Source organism: Limanda limanda, chromosome 22, assembly GCF_963576545.1.
Source record: "Limanda limanda chromosome 22, fLimLim1.1, whole genome shotgun sequence".
Lineage (NCBI taxonomy): Eukaryota > Metazoa > Chordata > Actinopteri > Pleuronectiformes > Pleuronectidae > Limanda > Limanda limanda.
Genome location: NC_083657.1, coordinates 2,405,545 through 2,423,172, shown reverse-complemented (window position 1 = coordinate 2,423,172; position 17,628 = coordinate 2,405,545). Strand labels below are relative to the sequence as shown.

The following is a 17,628-nucleotide window of genomic DNA, read 5'->3' as shown; positions in this document are numbered from 1 at the left end:
GACCTGCCGCGAGCCGCTGGGTGAAACTTCTGGATCCACAGGGTTTGTTATTGTTCCTGAAAACGCTGGAAAAATGAATTTGAAAGCTTTATTTTCCCGAATGTCCGTCGCTCAATGGAGGTGTTGTCAAGATTCAGAGCAAGTACAGAACAATTTCTGTGGAGAAATATGAAAGAAATGAAAACATGTCGGAGGGAGAATGTCTCTTGGTCTGTACTGATTCTTGATTGATATCGGATTTTGGTACGCAAACCCAGTTCTGGAACAAAGATCTATAATCCTGTAGTGTGGACGTGTTTAATACCTGATTTCTAAAAGCTCCTGAATTCTGAGCCCAACAGTTCTATCGATGGATTACAGCTGTGTGTGATTTTTAAATATAGTTTCAAATTCTTAAATCTGAAAACCTCGTTAATTTTCTTTTTGCAGAGCAACAACACAATCCACCTACAACTTTTAAAAAGAGTAAAGAACCTGAAGTGAACCTCATCAATTTCATCCGTCTTGTCGGGAAACTTCTCAAATTTATTTTCATGTCGCCTGTTGAAACCGGAGAGAAGAGGAGAGAGAGAAAGTGTTTGGGGACTCGCCCACTTAAGTCATTTTAGTTTTGAGCAATTCCAAACTTGGCCTTGCATAATGAGAGCACACACTCACACACACACACACACACACACACACCAAACACACACACACACACACAGCCACACACTCACACACAGCCACACACTCACACACAGACACACACACACACACACAGACACACACAGACACACACACACACAGCCTACACAGCCTACAGGCACGTACACATGAAAAACACATCAAATAGATACACACACAAAAACACAAATGCAAATCTGCTTTATACCCCAGAGACACACAACCTCTCCCTCGCTAACTCACACACACACCTGCACACACACATACACACACACACACCTGCACAAACACACACACAACTTCATACAAATTATTAATTTATGCAGAGAAGCCTGACTCATGTTGTGGAAACACTCGTGCACCGGTCCAGCCCACGCTCCATTTAACACACACATGAATGAGTTGTCGGGTGTGTAGCCGGACGCCACGGTCGCCTCCTCCAGCGCCGTGTGGACGGAGGGGGAGGCGACCACGTGACCACGCAGTCACACGCCCGTCAAACCTCATCAGGTCCACGTCGGGTCACTTCACCTCCTTCCAGATCAGCTTGGATGGAGTGATTGTCAGACACGTGCACTGAAGTCTGCACGTGCAATCAGACTTCACAGTGTTGTGAGTGTTGTGTGTCTGTGTGCGTGGAGCATTTCTACAACAGCGAGAGTCCGTGAGCTTCCTCCGTGTGTCGTCCGCGGGGAAATTAAATCCTGACCCCGGCTGTGTTTGTGTTGTGACCCGTTGTGTGAGGACAACACCGGCCGAGCTGATTGGAATCACACGTTTCCTCTCTCGCCCTCCGGCTGAGACTCGTCTCTCAGTCTGCTGCTGAGAGAGAGAGATAACGAAGGGTCCATTGACTCCTCCCCCCCGGTTTCTGTGGAGTCAAATCAAAGTAAAAGAAACAAGAGGGAAGTTTCATCTTATGATCAACCGGGTTTTGGATGGATTCTGAAGTTGGTGTGTTTCCTTGGCTCAGTTGGTTTTTGGATCCAAAAAGTTGCATTCAAAGCCAATATGATAAATCCTCTTTTTCTTTTTCATGAGCAAACACGCATGTTCTGGTCCTTTACTTTGAAAGTTCGAGGTGAAGTTTTAAAAAGAAAACGATCTTTCAGGTCGTTTATATAGAAACGTAAAGTTGTTTTAGTAGAGAAGTGTCTGTTTTCTACGTTATTTGGTGGATGATTATCAGTTTTTTCCCTATTTACATTTAAAAGTACAACTACGACACTTGGTTTTGCAGCTTCTGCGTTTGCATTGACATTTGCTCTCTCTCTCTCTCTCTCTCTCTCTCTCTCTCTCTCTCTCTCTCTCTCTCTCTCTCTCTCTCACACACACTCACTCACTCACTCACTCTCACAATTTGCACTAGACCCCATCGGGCAGATTAATTAGAGATGATGTTTGGAAATGTAGACAGAGTGAAAACAATGTGGAGACTCACCCGACTGTAACACACACACACACAGCTTCTGTCTGACCACCACACACACACACACACACACACACACACACACACACACACACACACACACACACACACACACACACACACACACACACATTTGTATGCAGTGGCTGTAAACGCTGGGAGTCTCATCTTTATTCTTCCCTCTTTTAACGCACGTTATCTCTCTTGTTCTTTTATATTTGCTTTTTATCTTTCCCGTTGATATTTTTCTCTATCTCCTCCACTTCCTGCACATTTGCCATAATCTGTGCGTGTGTGGGCTCCATCTCCCCCCCCCCCCCCCCCGTCTCCCTCTTGTCTCCTTCTGAGCCGCTCATTAGATTTGAAAACCCTTAATGAAAAACAAACAGGATGGAGAGCACCTCCCCTCTCCACCTCCTCCTTCAGCCTCCATTTTCTCTTCTCACTCCTCACCTCATCCTCTTATTCTCCTCCTCCTCCTCCTCCTCCCGTCTCCCTCCTACGCCCCCCCCCCCCTCCACCCTCACCTCTGCAGTGGCTCTGTCCTTTTCTGTTTTTTCTCCCACTGTGAAATCCTCCATTTGGGGAAGAGGGGAGGAGGAAAGAGAAAGAGATTCAAAACAGAACGGAATGGAAAGTCTGCAGCACCTGCTCTGACAAAATGGCTGCAGACGTGATGGGAGAAAGTCATTTTGGGGAATGAGTGGATACATCTGTTTGGACGTGAATGAATTCTCCTTCTGCATCTCATCATCCTTCCTTCTTTCCATCCTCCTCTTCCTCTCTCATCACCTGCTTCCCGGCTCTCTGTGGCTGTGCATACTGAGTCGGTCTGAGACAGACGGTGCTGGGGGGGTCTCCCCTGAGGAAGGAGAAAAAAACACACACAAAAAGTGCACACACATACACAAACATATGCTCAAGCAGGAAAACCCCTCTGTGTCCGAGTTCAGGAACACACACACACACACACACACACAGACACACACACACATGCACATACCAGGACGCGTGTGGATGATAAACTCTTGACAGTGTGATTTTCCTTATCGGTATCTGCAGTCGCTGAGTCTCCAGGAGCTTCTTCAAACACGAGTTGAGGCCGCGCGGGGGGAGAATACACACTTGAATTCAAATGAACACACATGTGTGTCCTGCCACACACATGAAAGGACTCACTCTTGTGACTTTAATCTTACTTGTCTGTGATCCTCATGTTCTCGTCCCTCTTCAGCTCTCGTTGCTTCAAGCTCAGCTTCTTCTCCCCTCATGTTACTGCTCTGATTGTGATGAACATGAGCTTAATACAGTGTGTGTGTCTGTGTGTGTGTGTGTGTGGAGTTTGCACTCTGCACAATAAAGATACTGAGAAGACAGATGTTCAGTTGAAAGTGTCGAGACGCTGAGTTTAAAAGTCCACTTTCTTCTAGTGAATCATAGACTGAGTCTCCAGAAATGAAGCCATCATTGGTGTCTGTGTCCCATCCTCTAACATGGAGTAGGTGGGTTTTGAGTCAACCACCAGGGGGTGATCAAGAGGCTTCACGTTATCGGAGCCATCATGTCGTCACTGAGCTACAGACCTTGTGCTCAACTTTCTAGGGTCAGATCCTCAAGGTGATGAATGAATCTTTAATCCCGACGCCGGACGCGTGTCAGCGGCGGCTTCACAAGAAATCAGGACCTTTCCCTTGATGAGCTTCTTCCCGTCCTCTTGCTCTTCAACATCCCATAATCCTCCGTCAGCTCTTTCACACAGTGTCCTCGTCAACTTGTAATGTCAGTAAATATCACAGCCCTATGTTGTAATGAGGATTCATGCGCTTATATCGCAGCTAATATATCATTTTCATTATAGCATTGAATCTTCCACTGTGATGTTCACAGTTGGAGGTGAAGCTCAGATGATGTTCAACCGCTGTGAAGGTTCCTCCGACGTCCTGGACACGGCTATTTCAGCAATTTCAGTTTTTGGTTTCAGAGAATGGAAACTCACTGACAGCCTGAAACTTGTCCATTCCTACACGGATATATAAATATTTAAATAAATATATAGGGAAGGTTTCCAGTGGAGGAATTCTAAAGAGCAACTCAGAGGTTTGGAGATTAAGTTTCAAGAGCTTCTTTTTCAGTCCTGCTTTTACTCTACATTATTTATTGATTCAAATTAATTAGATTCTTGCGTTTCCCCAGTTACAGTTAATATTGATTTGGACTTTGAGTTAATGAGGTGTCGGTTATTCCTCTTATTATTTCTATTGCTTCAATTCTGCAAAGCACTTGGTGTTTTATTGCTTATATGAAAACTACAAACTACTTGATGAATCTTTGATGCAAGTCATTCAGTTTCCTAGATGACTACAATCATAGTTTGAACTTGTTCCGTCAGGTCAAAGAAATCCTCACTCACAAAAAGTCCTTTATAGCAGGAACACGATTTCTTCTGGTTGCAGAGGATTTAGACAAATTCAAACCCTGTGAGCTGATATCTTGTTGGACGTGCTGCTTCACATCCTTCGTTGGGGGGGGGAACAAAGCATCGGGGAAGAAATGAGTGCCGACCGCTCTGTGAAATGAAACGCTGCGATATGAGATTATTGCCGAGTCTGTGCTCTGATGATAACGTGAGCGAGGGACAAAGTCGACCCGGGGAAAACACACATTTCATGCATTCCTTGAAATGAGCTCTGGATTTCTCATGTTTCTTCATATGCTGTTGTGATTCGTCTGTGTGGGCGCTCGCTCGGGGAAACGGAGAAGGTGACACTGGGGGGGGGGGGGGGGGGTGGGGTGATAAACAGGAAGGGACACGGGATGAGGTGGAGAAATGACAGGGGTATTATTTAGGAGGATGGAGATATGGGGACTTGGAAGACGGAGACGGGGTCCGAGGAATATTTAGGGACAGCAAGAGATTGATGGCAGAGAAGTGAATGAGCCAGAAACCAGGAGGAGGAAGAGGAGGAGGAGGAGGAGGAAGAGGAGGAGGAGGAGGAGGCAGATTTACAGGTGTCAGGTTTAATAGGAGTTTGAAAGATGAAGGACAGAGGTGCAGGAGAGGAGAGGAGGAGAAGATGTTTTCCTTTCTTAGCTCACACTCTATACAAAGCATAAACAACACAAACAAAGATGAAGACTTGAGAAAATGGAGATTAGGAAAGATGGATAATTTCCACAATATGACCTTTGTTCATAATTTACCGACTTAGGAATCATTTCAAGATCTGGATGATGTGGACTGGTCCACTAAGACTCCAGTCACAGATATCAGGCAAATTAAACATCTGGTTTAAAGATAACTGGAATTTCTAGACAGAAAAGACTCAAGGATTCAATGTGATATGGACATTATATCAAAAGCGGGTTGGGTTTCTTTTTTCTTCAACATTGTGAGATAATTAGTTTCTTGATGTTTTCACAGATGTTTCCCAGGGACTAATTCATGGTTCCTGAGTTTCTGTAGTTTGATGCCTTTTGATTGAATCTGAGATGAGTGAATCCACTCAAACATTCTAGTTTATTCTGGAATGGACTTGTGAGTTAGTTTGATGAGCATCACCTGTTGTTCTTCTCTCAGAAATGTGTCCGGCTTGTTCTCCAGCTTGTTCTCCAGTATCCTCCAGTATCCTCCAGTATCCTCCAGTATCCTCCAGTATCCCCCAGTATCCTCCAGTATCCTCCAGTATCCTCCGGTATCCTCCAGTATTCTCCAGTATCCTCCAGTATCCTCCAGTATCCTCCAGTATCCCCCAATATCCTCCAGTATCCTCCAGTATCCTCCAGTATCCTCCAGTATCCTCCAGTATCCCCCAGTATCCCCCAGTATCCTCCAGTATCCTCCAGTATCCCCAGTATCCTCCAGTATCCTCCAGTATCCTCCAGTATCCTCCAGTATCCCCCAGTATCCTCCAGTATCCTCCAGTATCCTCCAGTATCCTCCAGTATCCCCCAGTATCCCCCAGTATCCTCCAGTATCCTCCAGTATCCTCCAGTATCCTCCAGTATCCCCCAGTATCCTCCAGTATCCCCCAGTATCCTCCAGTATCCACCAGTATCCTCCAGTATCCTCCAGTATCCTCCAGTATCCTCCAGTATCCCCCAGTATCCCCCAGTATCCTCCAGTATCCCCCAGTATCCTCAAGTATCCTCCAGTATCCTCCAGTATCCCCCAGTATCCTCCAGTATCCTCCAGTATCCTCCAGTATCCTCCAGTATCTTCCAGTATCCTCCAGTATCCTCCAGTATCCTCCAGTATCCTCCAGTATCCTCCAGTATCTTCCAGTGTCCTCAGGTATCCTCCAGTATCCCCCAGTATCCTCCAGTATCCTCCAGTATCCTCCAGTATCCTCCAGTATCCCCCAGTATCCTCCAGTATCCCCCAGTATCATCCAGTATCCTCCAGTATCCTCCAGTATCCTCCAGTATCCTCCAGTATCCTCCAGTATCTTCCAGTATCCTCCAGTATCCTCCAGTATCCTCCAGTATCCTCCAGTATCCTCCAGTATCCTCCAGTATCCCCCAGTATCCTCCAGTATCCTCCAGTATCCTCCAGTATCCTCCAGTATCCGCCAGTATCCTCCAGTATCCTCTGGGCTCGTGTCCATGAAGGAAGGGCTTCACGGGTTGTGTCCAATCCCAGGATTCACTGCCAGTGCAGGAAATGGGACATGACGACAATAACCCTTGAGGTTCATCAGCAGTTTCTTGAGCAGCTTTTCTGTGGCTGCATTTCTTGATTTCATTTTACAAAATTATTTTAATTGGCTGCTGTCCTGCTCGTCCTCACCGTCCAATTCTGAGATTATAACACATCACTTTTATCTGAAACTTCTCTTGTGCATGCTGAGACAAATTTCCTGAACATTATTAAGCTCATTAGGGGAGAAAAAATTAAATAATTAATTAAACGAGATATTGAATTCAGTATTGATGCAAAGCTGAAACTCTGGCTTCAGTGAAAACAATCAATATACTCCCGGCTCATTATCCCCTCTGGGTTCTTCTTCACCTCCTCTGCAGGTTCTCTTCTCTTTTCATTCATCCTTTCAAAACCAAGACGACAACTAAACGACAAACCTTGGGTCAACACATGAATTTCAATACATCTATATCGAAATAAGACTGTCTCTCAAGCCTTTTTTTCCTTTCTATCTGCCGACTGCTCCCTTCTTCCTTTTCTCTCTCACACACACACAGACACACACAGACACACACACACACACACACACACACACACCCACGTGTTGTATGCTTGGATGCCTTCTCTCCTGTCTTCAACTGACTCATTCAAGCGCTTCCGACTTCAATATTTATGCATGTTTGTGAATGCAATTTCATTCACACACACACAAGAGGCTGGAACACGGTGCTGGGAGAGTATTATCAGCCCTGGTCAAGGCTGTAACAGCTTGGCACACACTCTCACACGCTCCAACACACACACACGCCGGTCAAAAGGCTGTAACAGGAAGAATATTATCTGCTCCAGTCGAGGCCCGGGTGCTTGACTCGCAGAAACACACACCGGCTCTCACAGACTCACACAGACTCACACAGAATCACACCACCACGTCTCCAGGACTCAGACCACATGACGCTGACTCACTCTCCTTTCCTGGAGACTTTCTCAAACTTTAACCATGAGAACTATAACCCTCTGTAACCCTAAAGAGCATTTAAAGATGTGCATCATAAAACTAACTTCCTGTCCTCATAGGGAAGACAAGTCCCCACAATGGGACTAAGTGTGTAAACAGATTTCGTTTCCATAACGCACACGAGGCTTCTCACCACTAATGGGGAATGTTTTTTCATTAGGAGCAAGTCATTGAACACAATAACATGGGTCATCCTGGCTTTTTAATGGAGAACTAATGGACTTGGAGGAAGGCAGAGAGAGATAGAGAGAGTGAGCGGGAGGAGGAGGAGAGAGAAGAGAAAGAGTCGGAGGAAGAACGACGACACTCCGACAAAAGAAGAGGAGACGGGAGAATAATGGGCTGACGTGAAGGGTCCGTCTCGATGGGAGCTTGTGTATAAAGCTGAGTCAGTGACGGATGCTCTCGAACCACCGAGCTGTCGGCTTCTCTGATCCCTCACGTCATCCATCCAGTGACTTCATCCACAGAGTTGGCAAGATGCATGATCAATAAAAGGTTTTAAGGTTTTCAAATCAGCCCAGAAATGACAAGAATAATGAAGTCGCCGCGACTTTGGAACTGCACGACGGTAATTGCTCGTACTGGCACAGGAAGTGACAGGTTGTTAGCTGCAGGTCTGAAGCTGGTTCCTAATGAAGCACTTTCTGTAGAGTACGTTGAGCGCATCATATTTAAGTGCTTGTAAAGCCGCGGTGTTTTTTGCCTAGTCGACGATTCCTGAATGTAGTTTAAATAGTGACGAAACGGCTTCTGGTTCCTGGGGAATTGATTAGTTTGTTGATTTTAAATGGGATGAGGTCACGGCAGCAGCTTGTCCCGGAGACGTTTGAGTCAGGACAAGCATCCTGGTGAAAGTCTGCCCGTGTCCACACATGTCCGGCATCGATCCGCCGGGTTAAACATTCATTCTGCTGGGTGAACTTCTCTCAGAGGAAATCCTGAATGCAATAGTTGAGCTGAACACAGAGGTTAACTGGGAGGTCGGCATTGATTGCAAGGGAAGGGATATTCCCTGTTCTGTGTGTGTGCATGTGTGTGTGGGTGCATGTGTGTGTTTGTGTGTGTGTGTGTGTCATGCTTTGCCCTTGAGTATAGAAACAGTATCGATTGTGCGTTGATGATTTAAAGTGATCCCTGAAGAGCGAGCGTGCAATCTGCAGAAAGCTACTTGAGTGGACTAAAGTGTTTGCATTACTGCGAGTGCGTTCGTGTGTGTGTGTGTGTGTGTCTGTGTGTCTGTGTGTGTGTGTATGTGTGTGTTTGGTGAAACTGTAGACTTGTGGGAAAACGATCCCATTGATCCGAGCACATAATCAGTGGAAATGTATTTACTGTATGAGGAATGCTTCGTGTCCCATCTGGGATCCGGCCTCTCGAAAACCATCTCTCTTCCCTCACATCTGATACTGCCTTTCCCTTCCTCTCCTTCTTTGTCTTTCTTCCGTGTTTCTCTCCGTCTTCTAATTAGGTTTCCACTCCTCTTCTTTCACCGTGTCCACTGCAGGCTGACGAGTCTCACCCGCCCCCCCCCCCCCCCCTGCAGATTCTCTCCTTAATGTAGATAAAAAAGAGAGATGGCTTCATCACATCCCTCGGCACAGCGGTTTTACTGTGTAGTTAATCCGTATATATGTGAGGGGGGGGGGGGGGTGGGGGTGGGGGTGCTTGTGATGCACCTGGAGTACGAGGCTGTAACGTTGACTCATGGCGGCCTCACAGGACGGCGGTGTTGATTTAATTGTCCGTGCAGTCGGAGGTGCTACTGCTGTTGTTACTGACAAATGTAATTATGCACAAACATGCCCTCGTGACGCCTGGATGGTTTAATATCTGCTCTCCAACATCTACATTACTGCCAGTGCTGTTTCTGCACGTGAGATAAGGGCTGAAGAACGGGTTTTAATAGAAAAGTGATATATTATTAAGGGGGGGGGGGACAGTCAGCAACGCAATTTGCATTGGATACAAGATACAAGCACGGACGCTGCAGGAATCGAACGCGTCCGTCAGTCTTCAGTTACAAGAGTGTGTTAGAAGGAGAAGATTAAAACAGTGAAGTACAAGAACTACACCTCCCAACACACACACACACACACACACACAAACACACACACACACACATCCAGTCTCTGCTTCCAGCTGCATCACCGCTCTCCGATAACCTTGAGGAAAAAGCAAATTGACTCATTCATTGTGATGGATCACTTTCCCACGAGCAACTTTTAAATCTCCCTCCAACTTGATTTACTGTTATTTTCTCGTGCTGAAATAGAAACAGAGACTTGGGGACCGAAGTGTGTAAAAGTCCCATGTGTGTAACGCTTTCTATAACATGAAGAAACACTGATGGGAGTCGTGTAACTTCCTGAAAGCCATATGCTGTCCTCACACCTCCAGCTCATCTATTATGCATCGAATGTGACCTCAGCCCGAACTTAGATTTCCATAATTAAATGATGCAATATATCATAAATTAAACATTTCCCCCCCCAAAGTATAAACTTCCAGACGCTCCACACCGAGTGTCTGGTTTTAACACGAGACTAATTACATCTCAATCGCTTCCAAAAAGCAGAATCTAATCAGGAGAGATCATTTAGAGACCGGGCGCCTTCTTCCCTCGCAGCTCTGCTCCTCTCACGTCTCTAACAACACTCAAGGCGCCCGAGCTTTCTGAGGATTGAGGAAACGCTCGCCAAGTTGTTTATTGTTTACAATTGTTTCAGCGGAGCCTTCTGATTGGTTCAAGGCACATTCCGTTCCCACACAGCACTGCCTTGCCCTGTAGTGGCAGCCGGGGATCTAATTAGCGAATTAACAAACTCTATTAGTTACACTTTGTTTTTCTTTGTATTTATTAAGAGTAAACTTCTCAGCTTTTTTACCCCCGGACGTGTTGTTTGAATGTTAAGCGCAGTTGTTATTATTTCCCTGGAGAAATAAAAGTCAAAAAGTCGACTTGGAAAAATCCTTGTGAAGTTTTTTTTCCTCAGATGACGAACGTGAAGGAGACAGAACAATATATTTTTATTCCGCTGGTTTGGCTTCGACCTTCATTCTCCTTTTTATAATGGAGCCTTTCTCGTAATAATAGCTCAGGTCCAAGGTGGTGGTGGTGGTGGTGGGGGGGGGCGGGGCTTCGCAGCTGGACTCTGTTATTCAGCTTCACCGAGGCCGCCGACAATTAACTGGAAGAAAGAGGAGGAGAAAATTGGAGAAGGAGAAAGAGGGAATCAATATGTTTCTCTTTTTTTTTCAGAAGTCAATAGAAATACACAGTTCTCCATTTCTATGGGACACACATGGATGCTCTCACTCCCAAATAGGACAGACTTTTGTTTTTATATCCTTTCTTTAAATATCTTTTCTTTGCTTGTTAGATTCTTGGCTCAGAGACTTGAGCTTTTCTCTGCTCTACCGAATCCGTGCTTGAGATTTTTCTTATTGTTTTGTTTGTCCGTCTGTGATCAGGACTTCTCAGGAGCAGCTGCTCTGATTCCCATGAAACCGTGACGGAGGTTATAGCGTGATCGATGATCTGAATCTGATGAGCATGAATCGCTGGCTGAAGGAATATCTTTCACTTCACAGCGTGCACCTTCACATTTGTCGTAAATACCAATTCAATCGACCCGCAGCAAATTGCTCAGACTCATTAATATCAGTCCTCAAATAGGCCTGATTGTTTATCATCTAGTTCAATGCATAATTGGGAATTTCAGTCAAAATGTTGAAGAAAAATCTAAATGCAGTGAACAAGTCCCGTCCTTCCTCCAGGTTTAATGGAAATCCCTTTGGAAGTGACTCATTATTCATCCCGGTTATAAAGACAAACCTCATGGTGTCATGCTGTCAGCAGAGCCGACCCACAAACTCTGTAGAAGAAGACAATGGAGTGTGTGAGGCGTTGTGTTGTCGTCCTGTGATGTGACGAGTGATTCTCACACACGTCCTCCTTCTGACTGATTCTGATTGACACAGTAAGTGGAGTGTGAAATAACGAGCTCTCCCATGAAAAGAGAAAAACATTCAACTGGAGCATAATGAAGAAACAATAAAAACAATCACTTTGACGAAGAGCAAATGAACACTTCATGTTCGGCGTGATGGATTACCTCGGCCTGTGGAGGCTGTTTGTCATGCGGAAGAAGAATGGGACGCTGGGAACGGATTCTTCTTCTGAGGAGAACCAGCTGGAGATATAGAGTCCAGTTCCAAACTACACCACTGGAACACGAGGGCAGCACAGGTCTTCAGCTCCAGACAGAGATTTATTTTACCTTATCGGCCAAACTCAAATTACCTCCTGATAGCCTGAGTCAATAGTTCAACGTCTAAACCTTCTATGAACAGACGCTGGTATTTGCTCTAATCTACTTTTATAAGTGATGTATTATGTGTTATCACCTTTTAGTTCCTCGCTGAAATCAAATTCAAGTTTTTGTTTCTGTTCCAGTTCCAGTCGGAGAAACTGTGTTTAAAAAGACTCTCGAATGCACCGAGAGCCCGGAGCAGCTCATCCAGAGGGGCTCGTTCCACATGAAGGACAAATCAGCTTTCAGCAAGGGTGAGTTCATTAGGAAGCACCATCGGCTCCTGAATCAGGTTACCCGTGGTTCCTGTGTAATATCCATTTCGTAAACTGGGTTTTAACCAACACACGAGCTGTCGGTCGAGTGTTAGCGGCGCGAGGAGACACGGGAACACGGCTCCTCGGAGACGGATTCAGACGGAGGACACAGGCAGTCAGGGTTCTGTGGCACCATCTGTCCTTTAGCAGGAAAACTCCCACATGAGGACACGAACACACACAAAGGGACACACACAGGCAGACGTACAGTATGTTGAATACACTCTCATGTCTCCCCCCCCCCGTCATCCACACTCACCATTGGATTTCCTAATTATCCCCTTAACAGCGGATGCTTGATTTCCCCTCTCTTCCTCCGCCTCTTTCACCTCTGTCTCCTCTCGGCCTCCCACTGCATCCGATAGTGTCTATTTAAAGGAATCGCCACACACACACACACACACACACACACACACACACACACACACACACACACACACACACACACACACACACACACACACGCACACGTCTCTCCCCTCCCTCTTTGTTTGCCTGTCTCGCTCTTCAGCTCTTTTATTCTTGGAAAGTTGCGGCTTCCAACCCAGTTTGACATCTTTTCATTAATTAGCGTTTGTTCTCTGGCTGTTAGCAAATGGCCGCCTGCTGATGTCTGACAAGTGGGAGCCTGAGGAGTTTCTCAAGGTTTTTGGTTTGTTGTCGTGATGCATTACCTCATCGACACCAGACTGGATGCTAACTGCTTATCTGCAACTGGACCTCAAGGCCCTTAATATACAATATTATAGAGAAACACAACAGTTGTTGATAAAGCATTTGGCCAATTTGAAATTCTTCTTATCTTGCTCTTGCTCTTTATTTACTTATTATCTTCTGGAATTTTGTTGTCTTGTGCCGTAACCTTTTCATTTTCATGTTAACTTATCTGCCGAAGCCCAAAACCTACCCCGAGTTTAATTAAAAAACTTTAATCTTGAAAACTTTGGTACACAAACGTTGTCTTGTCCTCAAACATCCCTCGAAGAAAGTGAGGGATGGACATGAGGTTCTCCAGGTGACGCTGGAACCAGTCCCAGCTGAAGAGCAGAACCTGGGTTCTCCCGCGTTCCCTCTCTCTCTCCAGCTCTCACGTGATGCTGAGACATGATGCTCGGGTCCATGAGGCTGAGACATGACTCTCGGGTCCATGAGGCTGAGACATGATGTTCGGGTCCATGAGGCTTAGACATGACTCTCGGGTCCATGAGGCTGAGACATGACTCTCGGGTCCATGAGGCTGAGACATGATGCTCGGGTCCATGAGGCTGAGACATGATGCTCGGGTCCATGAGGCTTAGACATGACTCTCGGGTCCATGAGGCTGAGACATGACTCTCGGGTCCATGAGGCTTAGACATGACTCTCGGGTCCATGAGGCTGAGACATGATGCTCGGGTCCATGAGGCTGAGACATGATGCTCGGGTCCATGAGGCTGAGACATGACTCTCGGGTCCATGAGGCTGAGACATGATGCTCGGGTCCATGAGGCTGAGACATGATGCTCGGGTCCATGAGGCTGAGAAATGATGCTCGGGTCCATGAGGCTGAGACATGATGCTCGGGTCCATGAGGCTGAGACATGATGCTCGGGTCCATGAGGCTGAGACATGATGCTCGGGTCCATGAGGCTGAGACATGACGTCCGGGTCCATGAGGCTGAGACATGATGCTCGGGTCCATGAGGCTGAGAAATGATGCTCGGGTCCATGAGGCTGAGACATGACTCTCGGGTCCATGAGGCTGAGACATGATGCTCGGGTCCATGAGGCTGAGACATGATGCTCGAGTCCATGAGGCTGAGACATGACTCTCGGGTCCATGAGGCTGAGACATGATGCTCGGGTCCATGAGGCTGAGACATGATGCTCGGGTCCATGAGGCTGAGACATGATGGTCGGGTCCATGAGGCTGAGACATGATGCCCGGGTTCATGAGGCTGAGACATGATGCTCGGGTCCATGAGGCTGAGACATGATGCTCGGGTCCATGAGGCTTAGACATGACTCTCGGGTCCATGAGGCTGAGACATGATGCTCGGGTCCATGAGGCTGAGACATGATGCTCGGGTCCATGAGGCTGAGACATGATGCTCGGGTCCATGAGGCTGAGACATGATGGTCGGGTCCATGAGGCTGAGACATGATGCTCGGGTCCATGAGGCTGAGACATGACTCTCGGGTCCATGAGGCTGAGACATGATGCTCGGGTCCATGAGGCTGAGACATGATGCTCGAGTCCATGAGGCTGAGACATGACTCTCGGGTCCATGAGGCTGAGACATGATGCTCGGGTCCATGAGGCTGAGACATGATGCTCGGGTCCATGAGGCTGAGAAATGATGCTCGGGTCCATGAGGCTGAGACATGATGCTCGGGTCCATGAGGCTGAGAAATGATGCTCGGGTCCATGAGGCTGAGAAATGATGCTCGGGTCCATGAGGCTGAGACATGATGCTCGGGTCCATGAGGCTGAGACATGACGCTCGGGTCCATGAGGCTGAGACATGATGCTCGGGTCCATGAGGCTGAGACATGATGCTCGGGTTCATGAGGCTGAGACATGATGGTCGGGTCCATGAGGCTGAGACATGACTCTCGGGTCCATGAGGCTGAGACATGATGCTCGGGTCCATGAGGCTGAGACATGATGCTCGGGTCCATGAGGCTGAGACATGATGCTCGGGTCCATGAGGCTGAGACATGATGGTCGGGTCCATGAGGCTGAGACATGATGCCCGGGTTCATGAGGCTGAGACATGATGCTCGGGTCCATGAGGCTGAGACATGATGCTCGGGTCCATGAGGCTTAGACATGACTCTCGGGTCCATGAGGCTGAGACATGATGCTCGGGTCCATGAGGCTGAGACATGATGCTCGGGTCCATGAGGCTGAGACATGATGCTCGGGTCCATGAGGCTGAGACATGATGGTCGGGTCCATGAGGCTGAGACATGATGCTCGGGTCCATGAGGCTGAGACATGACTCTCGGGTCCATGAGGCTGAGACATGATGCTCGGGTCCATGAGGCTGAGACATGATGCTCGAGTCCATGAGGCTGAGACATGACTCTCGGGTCCATGAGGCTGAGACATGATGCTCGGGTCCATGAGGCTGAGACATGATGCTCGGGTCCATGAGGCTGAGAAATGATGCTCGGGTCCATGAGGCTGAGAAATGATGCTCGGGTCCATGAGGCTGAGACATGATGCTCGGGTCCATGAGGCTGAGACATGATGCTCGGGTCCATGAGGCTGAGACATGATGCTCGGGTCCATGAGGCTTAGACATGACTCTCGGGTCCATGAGGCTGAGACATGATGCTCGGGTCCATGAGGCTGAGACATGATGCTCGGGTCCATGAGGCTGAGACATGATGCTCGGGTCCATGAGGCTGAGACATGATGGTCGGGTCCATGAGGCTGAGACATGATGCTCGGGTCCATGAGGCTGAGACATGACTCTCGGGTCCATGAGGCTGAGACATGATGCTCGGGTCCATGAGGCTGAGACATGATGCTCGAGTCCATGAGGCTGAGACATGACTCTCGGGTCCATGAGGCTGAGACATGATGCTCGGGTCCATGAGGCTGAGACATGATGCTCGGGTCCATGAGGCTGAGAAATGATGCTCGGGTCCATGAGGCTGAGACATGATGCTCGGGTCCATGAGGCTGAGAAATGATGCTCGGGTCCATGAGGCTGAGAAATGATGCTCGGGTCCATGAGGCTGAGACATGATGCTCGGGTCCATGAGGCTGAGACATGACGCTCGGGTCCATGAGGCTGAGACATGATGCTCGGGTCCATGAGGCTGAGACATGATGCTCGGGTTCATGAGGCTGAGACATGATGCTCGGGTCCATGAGGCTGAGACATGACTCTCGGGTCCATGAGGCTGAGACATGATGCTCGGGTCCATGAGGCTGAGACATGATGCTCGGGTCCATGAGGCTGAGACATGATGCTCGGGTCCATGAGGCTGAGACATGATGGTCGGGTCCATGAGGCTGAGACATGATGCCCGGGTTCATGAGGCTGAGACATGATGCTCGGGTCCATGAGGCTGAGACATGATGCTCGGGTCCATGAGGCTTAGACATGACTCTCGGGTCCATGAGGCTGAGACATGATGCTCGGGTCCATGAGGCTGAGACATGATGCTCGGGTCCATGAGGCTGAGACATGATGCTCGGGTCCATGAGGCTGAGACATGATGGTCGGGTCCATGAGGCTGAGACATGATGCTCGGGTCCATGAGGCTGAGACATGACTCTCGGGTCCATGAGGCTGAGACATGATGCTCGGGTCCATGAGGCTGAGACATGATGCTCGAGTCCATGAGGCTGAGACATGACTCTCGGGTCCATGAGGCTGAGACATGATGCTCGGGTCCATGAGGCTGAGACATGATGCTCGGGTCCATGAGGCTGAGAAATGATGCTCGGGTCCATGAGGCTGAGAAATGATGCTCGGGTCCATGAGGCTGAGACATGATGCTCGGGTCCATGAGGCTGAGACATGATGCTCGGGTCCATGAGGCTGAGACATGATGCTCGGGTCCATGAGGCTGAGACATGATGCTCGGGTCCATGAGGCTGAGAGGACTCTGACCTCGTATTGATTCAACACCGTGACACACATGTTTCCTCTCAGGGAGGAGGAGAGAAAGGTCACGTCTCCAGAGTTAATTAGTCTCTGCAGCCCTCAGGTCTTGAGGAGCTTCCCAGCTCTCCCCCCCCCCCCCCCCACCTCCCTCCACCACAGCATGAAGGTCAGGGAACCTCTCTGTTAGTTCCCTCGTCTGTGTTTACGTTCATGTGTTTCTCACTTCGCCGAAAAGTTATGGAGCGTGTTCTCAGTATCTCTGATCCCGAAGCCGGAATCAGTTTGTTTTTGTGGGTAAGTTTAATTACTTTTCCAGTGTCTGACTGTGGGGTTGGGGGGGCGGAGGGATGTGTGGTATGTTGGGCTGCAGGGATCAGCTGAAATGAAGTGAGCATCTATCCGATAAGAACGAGTGTGAGTCAGTGAACTTCCCCCGAGGGACAAACACACTACTTTCAAACGGATTAGCTCCCTGCTCTGTGTCCTTTTAGCTTCTCGTCTCCTGCAGCTTCTTATTTACTTTCTGGTCTGTCATGTTTTTATTTTACTTTGTATACCTGCGGAGAAGATAGATGAATAATCACCGGTTTAATCCTGTTTATTTCACACAAGTCGACGGCCAGAGACACACTGAGGCTG

The 17,628-nt window shown here is 47.9% G+C and overlaps 1 protein-coding gene across 1 annotated transcript in view; it reads left to right on the top strand.

Annotated features, from left to right (window-relative positions):
* htr2cl1 (5-hydroxytryptamine (serotonin) receptor 2C, G protein-coupled-like 1) overlaps window positions 1-17,628 on the top strand; it is a 55,742-nt gene that overhangs the window by 434 nt on the left and 37,680 nt on the right. Inside the window, exon 2 of the mRNA XM_061066609.1 lies at window positions 12,209-12,319. Coding sequence (XP_060922592.1) covers window positions 12,209-12,319 — 111 coding nt within the window. The remainder of the gene's footprint in view (window positions 1-12,208; window positions 12,320-17,628) is intronic.